Raw genomic sequence first — 19,216 nt, forward strand, 5'->3', positions numbered from 1 at the left:
TTTACCACTGTTTGTTCTTCCCTTTTATAGGGTTCTTTGTGGTCTTGCCTCTCTGGCTGTTCTGGCTGCGTGTCCTTCCGATGTCTATGTTGTCGTCTGCCTCCCCTTCTGGTGCGGATGCGAAGGCGTTTGGTGTTTCTGAAAAAAATGGTGTTACAGGTAAAAGATGTTTGTTCAACAGGTGAGGTAGTTACCTCCACATTCCCCACCACACCTGTTGGGTCATTAGGCTCATTTCTATCAACTGTTTTCTTAAATCTTTTGAATGGAGTGGTTCCATCCAACCAAGAATAAACTTTGCCTGTTTCATAGTCCTGGGCATCTCTATGCCATTTTAAACGTTTTGTTTCCTCCAAATCGGCCTTTAGCTTATCCAAAAAAGCAGTTTGTTTAGCAAAAAATCTAGTATACTCATCCTCTTGGAGCATGTCCTTTATATCTGCATTCCAGATCCGCAACCTTCAGTTTCGTGCTTTTGATGTCTCTCTGTAAAAACTCAATGCTCAGGAGAATCAGATCCAAAGCAAAAATATTACATATAGATTCATATTTGGAACGATATTCTGGATCTTGTGCATACATAATCTGTATTTTGCACTCTTGGCAATAAACACTTTTTTCACCTATGCTGGTGTGCTGCGGACCATTGCTTCGTAGATAGATAGACAGATAGATAGATTGATAGATAGATAGATACATAGATTGATTGATTGATAGATAGATAGATATCCAATTGAAAGTACTGCAGCACACCGTAGTAGAAGTTAAAAAATGAGGTGATTTATTCAATCCATACAGCAGGTAATGCCATTACGCCATTATGCCATTACCTGCTGTATGGATTGAATAAATCACCTCATTTTTTCACTTCTACTGTGGTGTGCTGCAGTACTTTCGATTGGATATTTGTGTACTGGAAATCCCCAGTACACTGCTGGCACCCGATACTCACCGGAGAATCTTCTGAGTGCAGCGCCTTTTTTTCTTCTTTGTGTAGATAGATATATAGATAAATAAATAGATAGATAGATGGATAGGAGATAGATAGATAAATAGATAGATAAGAGATAGATAGATAGATAGATAGATAGATAGATAGATAGATAAATAGATAGATAAGAGATAGATAGGGTCCATTTACACAGAAAGATTATCTGACAGATTATCTGCCAAAGATTTGAAGCCAAAGCTAGGAATGGATTTGAAAAGAGGAGAAATCTCAGGCTTTCCTTTATTACCTGATCTCTGTTTGTAGTCTGTTTCTGTTTCTGGTTTTGGCTTCAAATCTTTGGCAGATAATCTGTCAAATAATCTTTCTGTGTAAATGGACCCATAGATAGATAGATAGATAGATAGGTTTTTACAACGATCAGCCTTTAGATGAATAAATTGTTAGAAAAATTGTTAGAAAATTCGTAAGAAAAATCATTATTGCGATCGTTTTTAAGATCGCTTAAGCCCATCTTTCACAAAGGGTGAATCTTTGAAAGACTGTTTACACAAAGTGATCTGCGAATTTTTACCAACCGACGAACGACGATTTGAGAAGATCAAAATGAATAATTTCTGGCTTGTCGCTTGATCATTTGCTGTGTTTACACGGAACGATTATCGCTCAAATGCGATTGTTATGGCTAAAATTCGAACAATAATTATCCGTGTAAACTCAGCATTAGTGGAAACCACTGAGCATATACACAGTATAGGTAGTAATATGCCCCCATACATAGCTGGGGGTGCTGTTTAGTATGTAATAAAACAATAGGACTAGACACAACTGTAGTTGCAAAAATATTCTTTTTTTTATATGGAAAAATAACAATGATTGCAAATCTCCAACACATAAAAAAATAAATACGATCAAGGAATAAACGTCACCACAGTGTGTATGAACAGACGCCAGATGGTCTTCGCACTGAGCTCCAGTGCACGGCAAGTCTCTGTCCATTCGAGGCTCTCACCCTCCAGGGAACGATGACGTGAGACGTACGCTACGTTTCGAGGGAGGAACCCTCTTTCTCAAGCGCTGTTCGAGTAAGTGCACCCACCACCATATTTATAACGTATGCGTAATTAGCTTATCACTATAAAAATAGAAACATAACATATTACAAAAAAACACGGACACAAAATGAAATACACTTACTAAAACCAAGTTAGGACATATGTGCGTTCCCTTATTATCTCATATATATTTAATTTTAGTCTATACGCACTAGTACCACTTCTACTCACGGAATCGTCATAATTTTGTATTATTTTATACCCTACGCAAACTGAATATTATATCCACAGCAAGATTCAAAGACCCAGCCATAGGGCTGACCTCTGAATCTATAAACCAGGTTATAAAAATACTGAAAAGTTACATATTTCGTTTAGCCCTTTAGGGGCAACACTATCTAACATCTGTATCCAATAGGTTTCTCTTTGGAGAAGTATTTTCCTCGCTTCTGTTTTATTCTCTCTTACAATTTCTTCCAACACTAGCCACTTGATGTCAAATACCTTATGTCTGTGCTCATGGAAATGTCTCGCTACTGTTGTTTCACCAAACACTTTTTTCTCACTGCTTTCTGTATTTTGTTTCATTTTTTGTGTATAGGTGCGAATAGCAGATCTGTGCTCATTAATTCTGACTCGCACCTCACGTGATGTCTGACCAACATACACTAGCCCGCACGGGCATTTCAGCATGTAGATGACATTAGAGGTCCTACAGGTAAACATACCTTTTAATTTTATAGGATTACCATTCTGTGGATGACATATGGAATCGCCTTTAATTATGCTACTACAATTCTGGCAGGACAAACAGGGAAATGTACCAATTTTGCATGACCTCATTTTCATCTGTCTTGTTCTAGTGGTCTTACCTATATCCGATCTAATGACACTATTGGCAATGGATTGTCCTCTCTTGTAGACATAACGTGGTATTTGTTTGAAAAGTCTGCCATATTTATCATCATACATTAATAATGGCCAATATTTATTTATGGTCTTCCTGATAAGGGTGGCATGATTATCATATTTGGATATAAACATCACTCCTTCCTTCTCCTTATCTTTCTTCTTGTTGGTACTTTTCTCCAATAATTCTTCTCTAGACATAGTACTTACTTCCATAGCTACTTTCTGAACTTCACTACGTTTATATCCTCTCTCACAGAATCTTTCTACCATTTGTTCACTCTGTCTTTCATATGTCTCTTTCTCTGTACATATCCGCTTTACTCTCATCATCTGACTTTTAGGTATCCCTTTAAATGTATTTGGAGCATGATGACTAGTTCGCAACAAAAGATTGTTACGATCCATTTTTTTCTGATATAATTTAGTGTCTAGACGCCCCTCTACCAATGTTATTTCAACGTCTAGATACTGCACCATTTTCTCATTGGTTTCCATAGTGAATTCTATCAGATCATGGGCACAGTTCAGGTACGCTACAAACGCAGCCAATTCATCTCTAGACCCACTCCACAATAACAGCACGTCGTCGACATATCTATACCAAGAATGTACCCGATGACTGTACTCATGTGTCGACAGAAATCTATCCTCAAATGTGGACATGAAGATGTTTGCAATGCTTGGGGCCACTGGGGACCCCATGGAAACGCCTTGTAACTGCAGGAAATATTCATCACCAAATCTAAAATAATTCCTATTTAGAATCAGATCCAACATAGACATAAGAAAATTAATCATGTTGTTATTTAGCATAGCATCTTGGCTCAACTTTTCACGAACCATCTCCATCGCCTCAGCACTCAGGATGTTGGTATACAAGCTCTTGATGTCGAGGGTGCACAGCAAAGTCACACCCCCGACATCAAGAGCACCGAGCCGCGTGAGAAGGTCCGTGGTGTCGCTCAAGCATCTAGGTAATTTTTTCACTATTTTTTGTAAATACTGATCTATGTATGTAGAAGGCACATAGAACAATGATCCCGTACCAGAAACGATTGGGCGGCCCGGAGGCCGCTCCAATCGTTTATGGATTTTGGGCAAGAGGTATAAAACTGGGACCCTAGGGTCATCATTAACAAGCATGGACACCAAGTCTTTCTCTATAATACCTCCTGCATAAGCCTCTTCGACAATCTCACGTAATTCTTTACAAAATTTCTCTGTAGGATCTAGATCTAATCTCTTGTATACCAACGGGTCAGATAGTTGTGATTGGGCTTCCTGCACATAGTCGGACCTGTCCATCACAACCGTGGCGCCGCCTTTGTCGGCCTTTTTGATTACAATACTTTTATTATTTCTTAACGTTTGTAATGCCTTACGCTCCTCCACGGTTATGTTGGAACAGGACCGACCATGCACATGATCCCACTTCATCATAATTTCCTTAGTGACTACTTTCTGAAAATCATCAAGTGTAGCACTTTCAACCACAGGGTCAAAGGTGGAACTACTCCTACATTTAGCTGGTATCTCTACTGTAGTATATTTTTTCTTTTTTTCTATGTTCATAAAATGCATCTTAAGACGTATATTTCTACACATTTTGTAAAAATCTAACATAAAGTCAAACTTTGACATCTCTTGTGTAGGTACGAATCCAAGTCCCTTATTTAGTACTTTCTTTTCTGCTGTAGTCAATGTGTGAGAAGACAAATTGACCACTAAATCACCTTTTTCTTCCTTGATCCCTGCGTTCTTGTTCTCACCCTCACAGATGGGAGCAGTATACTCCTATCAGCTGAACTAGCGGGGTTGGGATTTGAACATATGAGAAGTGAGACTAAGACTAATTACCCGAGAAAACTAGAACAGCTGAATACAAGGGAGGTGAACCTGCGGCTCCATGCCTCAACGCTTACTGAATATATAAAAGCTCAGCGCATACCAAGAGGTTTAAGAAGTAAAATCCGCCCTGTTTTATTGAAAAATGATGTAATTTACCAGCAAAAATGGTTTGCAATTTCCAACCGCTACTCTATGGACCTTATGTATTTAACTATACAACATCTACAACTTGCGATTAATGAAGTAAAAGCAGAGATACAGAGTGTGGATAACATTTATAAAGAAAACGTACAACTAAACGAATATGAAAAAACGCATGATGAACTGAGACATAATATTGATTTACTAAAAGCTTCTTTGTTTCAGACCAAAATCTCTAAGTTCGAAAGAGATACCCAGGTCTATTTACATAACCGGGTATATACATGGGCAGAAGAGCGACGAGAAAAACGAAAATTTAATAGAAGGAATGAGAGAGATTCTGGCTCGGACACGGGTTCTACCAACAGTGATAGATCAAGAAGAAGCAAGGCAAGTGTACCGATTAAAGGAGATGGAAATGTGGCCCCTACACCTTTTTTAGGCGAAAAAGAAAAGACAACCGGACAGCGACCGCAGACCAGTCAGAACGAGACTGTGCGAACAAGAACGCAGGGATCAAGGAAGAAAAAGGTGATTTAGTGGTCAATTTGTCTTCTCACACATTGACTACAGCAGAAAAGAAAGTACTAAATAAGGGACTTGGATTCGTACCTACACAAGAGATGTCAAAGTTTGACTTTATGTTAGATTTTTACAAAATGTGTAGAAATATACGTCTTAAGATGCATTTTATGAACATAGAAAAAAAGAAAAAATATACTACAGTAGAGATACCAGCTAAATGTAGGAGTAGTTCCACCTTTGACCCTGTGGTTGAAAGCGCTACACTTGATGATTTTCAGAAAGTAGTCACTAAGGAAATTATGATGAAGTGGGATCATGTGCATGGTCGGTCCTGTTCCAACATAACCGTGGAGGAGCGTAAGGCATTACAAACGTTAAGAAATAATAAAAGTATTGTAATCAAAAAGGCCGACAAAGGCGGCGCCACGGTTGTGATGGACAGGTCCGACTATGTGCAGGAAGCCCAATCACAACTATCTGACCCGTTGGTATACAAGACATTAGATCTAGATCCTACAGAGAAATTTTGTAAAGAATTACGTGAGATTGTCGAAGAGGCTTATGCAGGAGGTATTATAGAGAAAGACTTGGTGTCCATGCTTGTTAATGATGACCCTAGGGTCCCAGTTTTATACCTCTTGCCCAAAATCCATAAACGATTGGAGCGGCCTCCGGGCCGCCCAATCGTTTCTGGTACGGGATCATTGTTCTATGTGCCTTCTACATACATAGATCAGTATTTACAAAAAATAGTGAAAAAATTACCTAGATGCTTGAGCGACACCACGGACCTTCTCACGCGGCTCGGTGCTCTTGATGTCGGGGGTGTGACTTTGCTGTGCACCCTCGACATCAAGAGCTTGTATACCAACATCCCGAGTGCTGAGGCGATGGAGATGGTTCGTGAAAAGTTGAGCCAAGATGCTATGCTAAATAACAACATGATTAATTTTCTTATGTCTATGTTGGATCTGATTCTAAATAGGAATTATTTTAGATTTGGTGATGAATATTTCCTGCAGTTACAAGGCGTTTCCATGGGGTCCCCAGTGGCCCCAAGCATTGCAAACATCTTCATGTCCACATTTGAGGATAGATTTCTGTCGACACATGAGTACAGTCATCGGGTACATTCTTGGTATAGATATGTCGACGACGTGCTGTTATTGTGGAGTGGGTCTAGAGATGAATTGGCTGCGTTTGTAGCGTACCTGAACTGTGCCCATGATCTGATAGAATTCACTATGGAAACCAATGAGAAAATGGTGCAGTATCTAGACGTTGAAATAACATTGGTAGAGGGGCGTCTAGACACTAAATTATATCAGAAAAAAATGGATCATAACAATCTTTTGTTGCGAACTAGTCATCATGCTCCAAATACATTTAAAGGGATACCTAAAAGTCAGATGATGAGAGTAAAGCGGATATGTACAGAGAAAGAGACATATGAAAGACAGAGTGAACAAATGGTAGAAAGATTCTGTGAGAGAGGATATAAACGTAGTGAAGTTCAGAAAGTAGCTATGGAAGTAAGTACTATGTCTAGAGAAGAATTATTGGAGAAAAGTACCAACAAGAAGAAAGATAAGGAGAAGGAAGGAGTGATGTTTATATCCAAATATGATAATCATGCCACCCTTATCAGGAAGACCATAAATAAATATTGGCCATTATTAATGTATGATGATAAATATGGCAGACTTTTCAAACAAATACCACGTTATGTCTACAAGAGAGGACAATCCATTGCCAATAGTGTCATTAGATCGGATATAGGTAAGACCACTAGAACAAGACAGATGAAAATGAGGTCATGCAAAATTGGTACATTTCCCTGTTTGTCCTGCCAGAATTGTAGTAGCATAATTAAAGGCGATTCCATATGTCATCCACAGAATGGTAATCCTATAAAATTAAAAGGTATGTTTACCTGTAGGACCTCTAATGTCATCTACATGCTGAAATGCCCGTGCGGGCTAGTGTATGTTGGTCAGACATCACGTGAGGTGCGAGTCAGAATTAATGAGCACAGATCTGCTATTCGCACCTATACACAAAAAATGAAACAAAATACAGAAAGCAGTGAGAAAAAAGTGTTTGGTGAAACAACAGTAGCGAGACATTTCCATGAGCACAGACATAAGGTATTTGACATCAAGTGGCTAGTGTTGGAAGAAATTGTAAGAGAGAATAAAACAGAAGCGAGGAAAATACTTCTCCAAAGAGAAACCTATTGGATACAGATGTTAGATAGTGTTGCCCCTAAAGGGCTAAACGAAATATGTAACTTTTCAGTATTTTTATAACCTGGTTTATAGATTCAGAGGTCAGCCCTATGGCTGGGTCTTTGAATCTTGCTGTGGATATAATATTCAGTTTGCGTAGGGTATAAAATAATACAAAATTATGACGATTCCGTGAGTAGAAGTGGTACTAGTGCGTATAGACTAAAATTAAATATATATGAGATAATAAGGGAACGCACATATGTCCTAACTTGGTTTTAGTAAGTGTATTTCATTTTGTGTCCGTGTTTTTTTGTAATATGTTATGTTTCTATTTTTATAGTGATAAGCTAATTTCGCATACGTTATAAATATGGTGGTGGGTGCACTTACTCGAACAGCGCTTGAGAAAGAGGGTTCCTCCCTCGAAACGTAGCGTACGTCTCACGTCATCGTTCCCTGGAGGGTGAGAGCCTCGAATGGACAGAGACTTGCCGTGCACTGGAGCTCAGTGCGAAGACCATCTGGCGTCTGTTCATACACACTGTGGTGACGTTTATTTCTTGATCGTATTTATTTTTTGATCTATGTTGGAGATTTGCAATCATTGTTATTTTTCCATATAAAGAAAGAAAGAATATTTTTGCAACTACAGTTGTGTCTAGTCCTATTGTTTTATTACATATTGGATGTTATACCAAGTTGGCGGCTTGGTTTGGAAAGGACTTTGTCACACAGTGTGAATAGCACCTAACGCGACTTGTATACGTTTATAGATTTTTTGGTGCTGTTTAGTATACAGTCCTGCACCCACAATCAGCACATGAGATGATGGAGCTGGGTACTACAGGAAAAGGGGACAGATGCAGTAAACTACAGAACCGGACTCCCCCGTGCTCCTTGAGGTATCTGGGCTCCACAGTTATACACTCCTTACCACAGGATTATTGGTCCTGTTCATACTTAAGGCCCTATTCCACGAAACGATTATCGGCCGTATTCAGCCGATAATCATCCCGTGGAATAGAAGGCAACGATCAGCCGACATCGTTTATGTGGGCTGATTGTTGCAGTCGTTTGTTTTTCAACATGTTGAAAAACAAATGACTGATACAGCAACAATCTGCTGCCGTCGCTCCGTGGAATAGGAGCGGCGGCAGCAGACGCTGCTGTATGCCATGGGCTGCCCGGATGATCTAGCGATCACCCGGGCAGCCCCCACACTGCTCCGCCCAGTACCCCCCGGAATCACCCGCTCGCTGCTGCCGCGTGGAATAGCGGCAGCAGCGAGCGGGGAACGAGGTCGGCCCATGGGATAGGGCCTTTACACTGAGGGGGGCTGGGCCTCACACTGCTGCTGGCCGGGTTCCTGCAGTAGACAGATACCACAGAACATGTGTACAGGATCTGCAGGTACCTGTGAGAGCTGCTCCTGAGCTGCAGTCGGTCCCTTTCTATAGAGGCAGCAGCTGCAGGACCAGGCTCACCTGTGCGCTCTGTGTCCTGTCTGTTCTGCCTCCACGGTCTGCAGCCTCACTTCCTCCTCACATACTGAGAGGAGGGGCAGAGAAGCCAAGCCTGACACTTGCGGCCCTGCTGTCTGCACACAGCATTAGACAGTAGCTTGTAAAGGGAAAGGATTGCTATGCATCAGGGGGAGGCTGGCACCCCCCTCAGCCCTGTGCCCGGGGCAGCTTCCCCTCTGCACCTGTTACTGACAAAACTTGCAGTTGGTTGACTGATACAGAGAAGGCCTTTGGCTGAAATGATTGATATTCTTTGAGTCATTCCATACATATGAAGCGCCCATCCACAAAGCCCAGGTGGCTGTGCTGTACTTATATGACAAGTGTCCCCAAAGGGTCAAAAGGATAAAAAAAATGTATGTTAACCAGATGTTATCTATTCTGCTGTTTTCCATTGAATTAAATTACAAAGATTGCAACATATACAGAATGAAACATATACTTTTTTTTGGTGTAAACGATGACAGCTCAGCTTTTATTTTTCTGTAGCGTTATTGGAAATACTATGTTGTGATTGGTTTCTATGGGCAACATATCTTTTTTTTACAGGCAAAAGTGTCATTTCTTCAGTGGAGGTTTTACCAAAGCTAGTGTTGACTGCCAGAGGAGCGGATTTTTTTTTTTGCTTCTCTGATTTTTTTGTGCAAGAACAATGAGTGGGTGTCAGTGGGATCTCCGCAAAACAGAAGCCGCTCACCACATCAGCGCAAGCAGAGGAGCCGATCACCGTCCCATCAAAGGCAATGCTGTGTAACATCGAGGCACAGGAGAAGCCTGTGGGGGTCACTATCATGAGGGATGTCACCATCATGGTGGAGGAGACCAAGGAGAAGGCGGGGAGAAATCACCAGGGCCCAGCAGATACAGAACCTTCCTTCTAGGAATATAGATCAAGTGGAGAGTCTGTCCTGCACCATCAGCATAACAGATTTAGCAACTGGAGAGCAGGTGACAGTCCTTCCTTGCAGCCATGTATTCCATCTATGCTACATATTCCTCTGGCTCCAGCATAATACCAAATACCCAAGTTGCCGTACCAATAGCTTCCCATAAGAACGTTGAGAGACAGCACTTCCAAAGCAATAAGTGAAATTTTATTGACACACCAGTGCGCGACGTTTCGGCTGTATTGGTTTGTGCTGCTGTGAACTTTGCTTATTTACTAATAGCTTCCCATAGCCGCTCCTCTGCTTCCTCCAGGGCGTGAGCATAAACATCACTCAACAACAAAAAATCAGCAAAACATCTTGCCTTATTTTCTGTAGAGGCTACAATTTCCATCTAACCCATCCCAGTATTTACTGGTATCTGTGCATGCTGGGATTTGTAGTGTGCCTCACAGTCTAAATACAATAGGTGATTACAGAAAACCCATTCAACATCAAAAGACTAAAGCAAGAATCTAATGTGGTCACATGATTTGCTCCTGAGACTTTACCAATAAAGTGATTTTTACTGTGTTGTGTTATTAGTTACTGGAGGAGGGATATTTATGGGATGGATGTACAGTAACTTGCAGCCCATTCATATCAGTGGTGTCACACCTGCCTCCCTGCAGCTGTAGCAAACAATATTTCCCATTATGCCTAGTGGTAATACTGCAACTTTTGGGGGACTGCAGGTTTCACAACTGTGGGATAGACCTCAAAATGCATTGGCTGGTGGGGTGGGTGCCAAACCATGAGACCCCTATGATCAGCAGAATAAAGGGTCTTGCTACTCTCTGGTTCTATTTCCCCTTTAATAAGTATTAGTCTTGTAGCTCAGTCCCATTCACTTGAACAGGGTTGAGTTGCAGTACTGGGCACAGGCACATTTGTATCCACCATTGTGCATGGATGAACTTCCCAAGTGTGCATGATTTCTTAATAAGGAGAAGGAAGAAAGTCACTCCTTAAAATACAACCTACCCAACAATTCTGTCCTCTGATATTTGGCACCAGAGAGACAGTTGGGATCCCCCGTACGCAAGAAATGGTCATCCACACCCACCACAATTGGCTGACTCTTAGGAAGCCATTGTTTCTCCTCTATTTTTAAAAGCCCAGACCCCTGTGTGGTTTTACCTCTGTTTCCCCCTCCAAGAAGCAGCTCTTGTAGTATTGCTAGTCATTTGTAACAGGTGATTATGATCACATTACCATAATTTGTTACGTGATCTGACCTAACCTCAACTCCATGATGTACAGTGGTGATCCTAATGGACCTTATAACGTCAAATCCAGAACCTTGAGACAAATGATATCTGAAATTGGAAAAACAGATTAACAGCTTAACTTTTACTATTTGTAATTACCGTAATCTAAACCCATTACGGCAATTACCGTAAATAATGTGCCAAAGGGATGCGGTGCTTTCCTAGCAGCACTGCACATATGTTCTACTGAGTCTAACTCCCACCAATTCAGACATTCGTGGCACTTCCTTGTCTTTTTTTATTCCTTGTTTTTGCTTTTTTTTGTTTTACTTTTTTGGGGATGTAAAATTACCCAAAACTTTTTCCATTTTACATCACAAAAATATCTTAAGTGAAGCTAATGAAAAAACTGCTCTTTGTTAACACATGGTTTAACTTTACAGATGTAATAAAATAAAAAAAATTGGGACCTCCCCAATTATACCTCCCCAACTCAGATGGCTCTAGACATAAAAGTGCTCAGGTTTTTGTTCCTCTGGGCTCAGATGACTTTTATGATCTATGATTGATGAAACAATGATCCTGTGCAAGAATTCTTGTAATTACTGCCATCTATGGAGGGACTTTGGTTTATCCTCACTAGGTAAGTGATAAAGGGTAATGTTGGGGCTTGTAGAAAAAAATCCAAAAATCCAATTTCAGGGCAGATTAACTACAATTGGATTAACTACAGGAATAGGTATAGGGAAGGGGGGGTAACTACAGTATAGTGGGGTTAACTACAAGAATACCTATGGGGAGGGGGGTTAACTACAGGAATACCTATGGAGAGGGAAGGTTAACTACAGGAATACCTATGGGGAGGGAGGTTAACTTTATTAACACTTATGGGGAAGGGGGGGTTAACTGTAATTGTTTACCATATGGGGATACAGAGCAGCCTGAATACTATATTATATGCACAAGCCTAAAGGACAGAAATGGCTGCACATCGCACCCATGGTTGATGCGAAAGCCTATAAGCTACATTAAACACCAACATCAGAAGTTAGTATATAATTTGATCAAACTGTATTGCCTCATGTACCACGTGCAGGTCTTCTGATACACATGAGTGCCTACGCTAAATGACGTGCAGCCATTTATGTCCTTTAGGCTTGTGCATATTTTATGTATTCTGTCCCTTTTTTTCTTTGTGACTAGCACTCCTCTCTTGTAAGACCCATGAGATCCAAATTAGCAGGAAGCACCTGTGTACATATGGTAAGTACCTCCTCTTTTTCATATTCTACCTGCCGGTGCATGATGGTTAGTAACACCTCATTCATAATTGCGTTGCTTGGCAACAGCCTTCTCCACTGGCGGGGTTTGGGGGGGCCCTTGGGGTTTGGTCCTGTGACAGTGGGGTTGCAGGGCCATTCTGTGGTCCCCCTTCCCTGCTTGTGCAAGCAAGGCTTTTGTATCAACCATGGGTGGGATGTGCAGCCATTTCTGTCTTCCAGGCTTCTGAATACTATATTATTATAGTGGCATATATTGGCCATAACTGCTTATATGAGGGCACAGAGGGGGCATTGTTTATGTGTGGAGCAATACATAAGAACTTTGTATAGAGATGATGATGATGATTCTGGAGCAAAGAGCCTAAAATGTTCCTGTTAGGATGAAGGATGAAAAAAAATGATGCATTTATGTGCATCTGTTTTACCGTTGATCCCACTATAAAAAAAAAATGATAAAAAAATGGATCAAAACTAGAGATGAGCGAACCAGGTTCGGGTTTGAGTCAATCCGAACCCGAACGTTCGGTATGTGATTAGCGGGGGCTGCTGAACTTGGATAAAGCTCTAAGGTTGTCTGGAAAATATGGATACAGCCAATGACTATATCCATGTTTTCCACATAGCCTTAGGGTTTTATCCAAGTTCAGCAGCCACCGCTAATCAAATGCAGAAAGTTCGGGTTTGGATTGACTCGAGCATGCTCCAGGTTCGCTCATCTCTAATCAAAACGCATTGTTTTTTATAGCATACAAAAAAACAGGGTCAACGGTGAATCCGGCCTTATGTGATTAAGACTTTAGTCTATGCCACTCCTACAATGGGATCATACCTTTGATGTTACAACTGTTAATAGAGGGTATATTTGCCTTTATTATGCCTTAAAACAGATGGAAATGTATTACATGTGTTTGTTAGAAGATTCTTATACCCTTCTAGCTCTCTAGCATGCCCCATTGAAATTAGTTTGGTTAAATGGAATACTCCTTTAAAGCATGTCTGGAAGGAACTGAAAGAGGATGCACAATTGACAGCTGTTTCATCTAAATAATCACGTTATATTTTCTAATGTACACCAAAGATGCCACATGCCCAGAGCTGTTCCTCTCTACACCACCACAGACATGCATACCCAAATAACTGTACATGTTGTCACTGGGTGAAGGGCACCTTCAGAACAGTAAGATTGAATGCAACCACTTGTAGTGCAGGATGGATATGAGAACACAAAATATTTTTAAAGAAAAAAGACACATTATTAAAAACATTTGAATTTCAAAGTGTATTCAATACTAGAAGTTGCTTTAACATAAAAATCCAGAACCTACACCAATGTCAAAAAACATAAATACATACAGCATACACTATACAGCTAAATGTATGTGGACAGCTGATCACTGCAACTACAGTAAATGAGCTTGCTGGACTACAGTATAATGGAGTTGGGTCCCCTTTTGTGGCTAGAACAGCTGAAGGTTATGCCGTATGTCTATAGGAAGTGGTGTCCATTTGGCCAAAAGGGCATTTGTGAGATCCGGCATTGATATTGTCCAATAGAATGTGGCCTGCAATTTGCTTTCCAATTCATCCTACAGGTGTTCAATGGGTTAGGGTCAGGACGCTCAAGTTCCTCCACAGGAAACTAATCAAACCATGTCTTTATAGACCTTACTTTTGGCACAGGGCACAGTTATGGTGGAGGAGTAAAGCACCTACTACAAACTGTTCCCACCAATGTTCTTGTGTTCTAAGGCATTAAAGGGGATATCCAGCGTGGGGGCTATTTTTAGATCTGGCCGGGGAGGAGGTGGCTGAAAGAAAAGACGTCCATTCACCTCCCCGGTTCCAGCGGCGGCTCCCGCATCGCGGCCCTCTGGTGCCCGGTTCCCGGTCGCTTCCGGGTGTCTGACGCGGGCCCCGCGGATCGCCTCCTTCACTGAGTGGCTGACCGGACCTGAGACGTCACGTCTCGGGCCCGCGTCGGACACCCGGAAGCGGCCGGGAACTGCGATGCGGGAGCCGCCGCTGGAACCGGGGAGGTGAGTGGACGTCTTTTCTTTCAGCCACCTCCTCCCCGGCTGGATAACCCCTTTAACATTCATTTTCTCATATGCAGCTATTTAATGATGGAAGCCCCCCCTCAGCACTCACATTTTCACATGCCACATTATTCAGCAGAGTCTTCATGGTCTGCTGCAAGGCAGCTTGGCTGCTGTTATTCCTTGATGTTCCCAATTCACAGTATCCACACTTACAATTGACCAGGGCAAACCTGGCAGATCACAAATTTCATAAACTGACATGTGGCAAAGGTGACATCCTATGACAGTAGTTCCATAAGTGACTGATCTATTCCATATGCTCTGAATGTTGGAAGCTGCCTGGTTGTGTGCATAAACATGTCACTTGTTTTTTACCCTGGGTTTGACTGAAACTGCTTCAATAACTAGGAACGATGTCCACAAAGAGTAATGTGGGTTCCCAGCCCCTGGAGCAAAGTAACTATTGCATCCCCTTACCAGAACAGTGCACTATATCAGTGGATGGCTTTTAACAGATTACAGAGGAAGGCTATAGTATGGTACAGACGCCTTGTGACCATTTTGCCTGAGTATTGCAGTACAAATATAAATAATAAAGTCCTGTGAGGAGAACCCACAGTCCTGTTTTTTGTGTTACTTTATCTTTACTTTGGCTGGCTTTATTCTGTGTTAGACCATGGCTATACAGATGTAATGGCCGCCAACACAACTGGTGTACAGGTACAGGGAGCTCCTTCACAGTAATAAGTGGCGATGCATACACTCGCTTAACATTCCCCAGGTCAGGCACTTTAAGAGCACCAAGAAGTACATAGTAACATAGTAAAAAAGGTATAAAGAAGACAAGAGTCCATCAGGTTCAGCCTAGTACAGTAGAGAGCACTTTCCATTTGCCAGGCTGGCTGCTGCAGGAGTACCCAGATCAGTAAATGTACAGTATATGCAGAGGCTAGTTTATTAAAGTATGGGGGCAGCATGTCTTAGACCAGGTGAGGAGGTGCGAAGGCTTCAGCTGTCATGAGATCCTTTCTGCATTTCCCACATTTCAGGTTCATTAATTTTTTTGCACCTCTAAGAGTTTTGTGCCATTCCTTGCCAATGCTATTTCACTGTGTCAACACTACTATTGGCTATATAGTGTCATTCCACTACATACAGCCTGTTACTTGTTGCAAGATGTAGTCACAGTCATAATACAGATCCAAAACATTCAGTCCTCTTCTTAGTTACCTTTCCAGGAAGTTCGGAAGGATGAACATTTATCCAGAATCCACAACATTATGGGCAGTGAACATAAAGTGGGATAATCTGTAATCTTGAAAACACGTAGTGTGCAAACATTTAAAAAAAGAAAGAAAATATGTAGAAACCGCAGAAGCGATGGCGTCCCATAGTTCAGATGCTTTCAGACGAACATCCCTAATAGCAGCCCTAATGAAGTGTGTCAGGTGCTGTGATCTCCATCAGAGCTCTCCCTCCAGGATTTGTCCTATATGAACCAGCAGGTCATAAAACTTGGGACGTCCTTCTGGTTTCTAAAAACAAAAATGTATTTAAATATAAATATATGTAAAATACACATATAATACTAGCTGTATTGTGAAAATAAATTATTCTAAGCTTTTTTTTTAAGGCCCAAAGCCTTTCAAACATGTATAGAAAGTACAGTTTTAGTTAATAAATGTTATTGTTTGTATAAGGAAAATTTCCTCTAAAATAACATTAGTAATAAGTCAGGGGCATAACTAGAAATGGCTGGGCCCCATAGCAAGCTTTTGATTCCCCCCCCCCCCCCCAACCCCCACTCCCGGACCGACCACTATGCTTTCAAGTGCAGTACTAAACATGTGTTACATAGCTATTAATAACACCTATTTACATAGTAACTGACCAAATCCAGTATGCCGATTATTACCAAAATGCCAGTATACAAGGGGCAACTATTACCGCCACACCATGACCACTAATATTACCACTATACTGTAACTGACCAAATCCTATATAATAAGATGAATAATACAGACATTACCAGATTACAAGTAAGTAACCCCCCAGTAGTAAGCCTGCCAGTATGTAGTATACCCCATTAAGGCATCCCCTGTGAGTAGAGATGAGCGAACCGGGTTCGGGTTCGAGTCCATCCGAACCCGAACTTTCAGCATTTGATTAGCGGGGGCTGCTGAACTTGGATAAAGCTCTAAGGTTGTCTGGAAAACATGGATACAGCCAATGACTTTATCCATGTTTTCCACATAGCCTTAGGGCTTTATCCAAGTTCAGCAGCCACTGCTAATCAAATGCCGAAAGTTCGGGTTCGGATGGACTCGAGCATGCTCAAGGTTCGCTCATCTCTACATGTGAGTAATCCCCCTGGTACTTAGAACTCACCCCATCCCCCACACCTAGACATCCCCTGTAGATAATCTACCCTAGTAGTTAGCCCCCTCCCCTTATGTAGTCATCTCCCGTGGTACTTAGCCCCTACCATAGGCATCTCCACTTGACGTAAGACCCCTCCCTTCATGCAGGCATACCCCTGTAAATTACCCCCATGAGATCAATCCCCTGTATATTACCCCTTCTTCCCATGTAGGCATATCCCTGTAAATTACCCCCTCTATCCATGTAAGCAATCCACTGTAAATTAACCCCCCTCCTGTAATGTAAGTGATGCAAGAGATGTCAGCTTGGTGGGCCCGGCCTATGTGTGATGTGGCGGGCCCAGTAGCAGCTGCTACAGCAGTAGTTCCACCACTATAATGAGTATGGGCAATGGAGGGTGTGTAGAAAACTGAATGCCGCCCATTGTTACCTCTGCTCTGTTAATCATCCCTTCTCTGCAGCAATACTTTTAGCATTATCCCTGTGCTAGGACATTACAATTAGAGATGAGCGGACCATCGGACTTTTGGTCGGACGGCATCTGCGCTCTATTATCATGCCTGTGATCCCGGCCACACAGTTGCGATCCCGCGATTATGCACACTATCTTATGGCACATTATCCCGCTCCTATGACCTCACTGGGTGCAGTAATCATTTACTCTTCATCACACAGTGAATTGCATTCATCGCCAAATTCGGAATAGACCTTTATCCTTTTCAGCAAAATCATAATGGCGCCAAGGCCAGCATCTGTACCTGACAAGAAAGGACCCAATTTTGCCCCCTGGCTGGTATTTATATCCTGTATGGTTTCTCTTGAACAGACAGTCAATATGACAGCACTCTTGAGGTGCATCCATAACAGAACAGAAGGAGACTCTACACAGAATACTGCTGTAAGAAGCTTAATACAAACATAGTAAATCCTTTTACATGTCTCATACTAGAGGAGACCATAACACTCTCTCTTCTGATACATTTCATAAACTTCTACCGTCTGAGAAGTCTCACCTTCCATTACGGGACATATATAATATTCTCAAAAACCACACTCAAATGAACAATAAACTAAAGGTTTTTAAATCATGGGAAGCTGACTTTCCTATCCCTCAACTGCAAAACAAACTTCTAGCAGGCCTGAAAGCAGTTAAAGCTTCTATAGTAAATGAACAATTGAGGGAAATGCACCTAAAAATTCTACACAAGGCCACGTATGCGTTTGACCGGTCTTGGAAAAACGCACCCGAACATTTTCTGAAAGAATGCCTTAAGTGTAGTCTTCACAAAGCTGATCTCCTTCATGGGCTTTGGCATTGTCCAAAACTACATAAATATTGGACAGAGATCAGGGACCTAATAGACTCCATTTGGTGTATTGCGCTACCCAATGATCCACTCCCATGTATTTTCCATTATCATTCAGTGAATTTGGATGGTGTAGAAACCCGCATATTTTTACCGCAGGGAATCCATATTGTTTTACTTGTTACTATGAAATGTATATTACGACACTGGATAAAGGATTCTATTCCCACTATTTCTGAAGTCAAAGATACCGTCATACATTTCTCCTCCATTTGGAGAAAATCAATGCATTACATAGTCCGAATTCATCTCTAAAGAATTTCTTCAAAAAATGGAGGTTAATGATAGCTGAACTATTATCTCCCACTAAAATCATCACCTTCATGTCCTGTTTTAAAAATACTAAATGGTATATGGAAACTGATGCTGCCAATACACTAGGAAAACTCAAAATTCCTGCTTCCAATAATTGAAAATATGTTATTCATTGAGCGCCTATCTCTGACTTCAGACGGGGGAGCGGCGGGCTGGTCGTGTGTCTTGTGTTGTGTATGTCTTGTGCTTTATGTTATGTCCTTTGTATATTTTACTCTTTATTTTATATCATTTATCTGTCTTGTCTAGTTCCTCAATCTATTGTCTCTCTTTAAAAGAAACTGTTCTACTAGTGGATAATATATCCCCCTTTTGTTAACGGCATTCTAACAACATAACTTATATGCATCTGGTAATGTTCTCCGACTACAGACTACAATTTTCCCACTTCTCAACCTCTACAGAGCATACTAAGGGACTCTTTTTGGGACATTTTATGTCTGACTTTTACACTACAGAAATGTAATATTTTTCTTTTATCTTATGTTGTTAAGTAATTAACATCCTCT

General features: G+C 41.3%; 1 protein-coding gene across 4 annotated transcripts in view; it reads right to left on the bottom strand.

Annotated features, from left to right (window-relative positions):
• Nucleotides 1-15,580: 15,580 nt before the first annotated feature.
• TEC (tec protein tyrosine kinase) overlaps nt 15,581-19,216 on the bottom strand; it is a 78,325-nt gene continuing 74,689 nt past the window's right edge. For all 4 annotated transcript variants that reach the window (XM_069977595.1, XM_069977594.1, XM_069977597.1 and 1 more), the window contains one exon: nt 15,581-16,178. In XM_069977595.1, the coding sequence (XP_069833696.1) occupies nt 16,107-16,178 (72 nt within the window). In that variant the 3' untranslated portion in view covers nt 15,581-16,106. The remainder of the gene's footprint in view (nt 16,179-19,216) is intronic.

Source organism: Dendropsophus ebraccatus, chromosome 7 (assembly GCF_027789765.1).
Source record: "Dendropsophus ebraccatus isolate aDenEbr1 chromosome 7, aDenEbr1.pat, whole genome shotgun sequence".
NCBI lineage: Eukaryota > Metazoa > Chordata > Amphibia > Anura > Hylidae > Dendropsophus > Dendropsophus ebraccatus.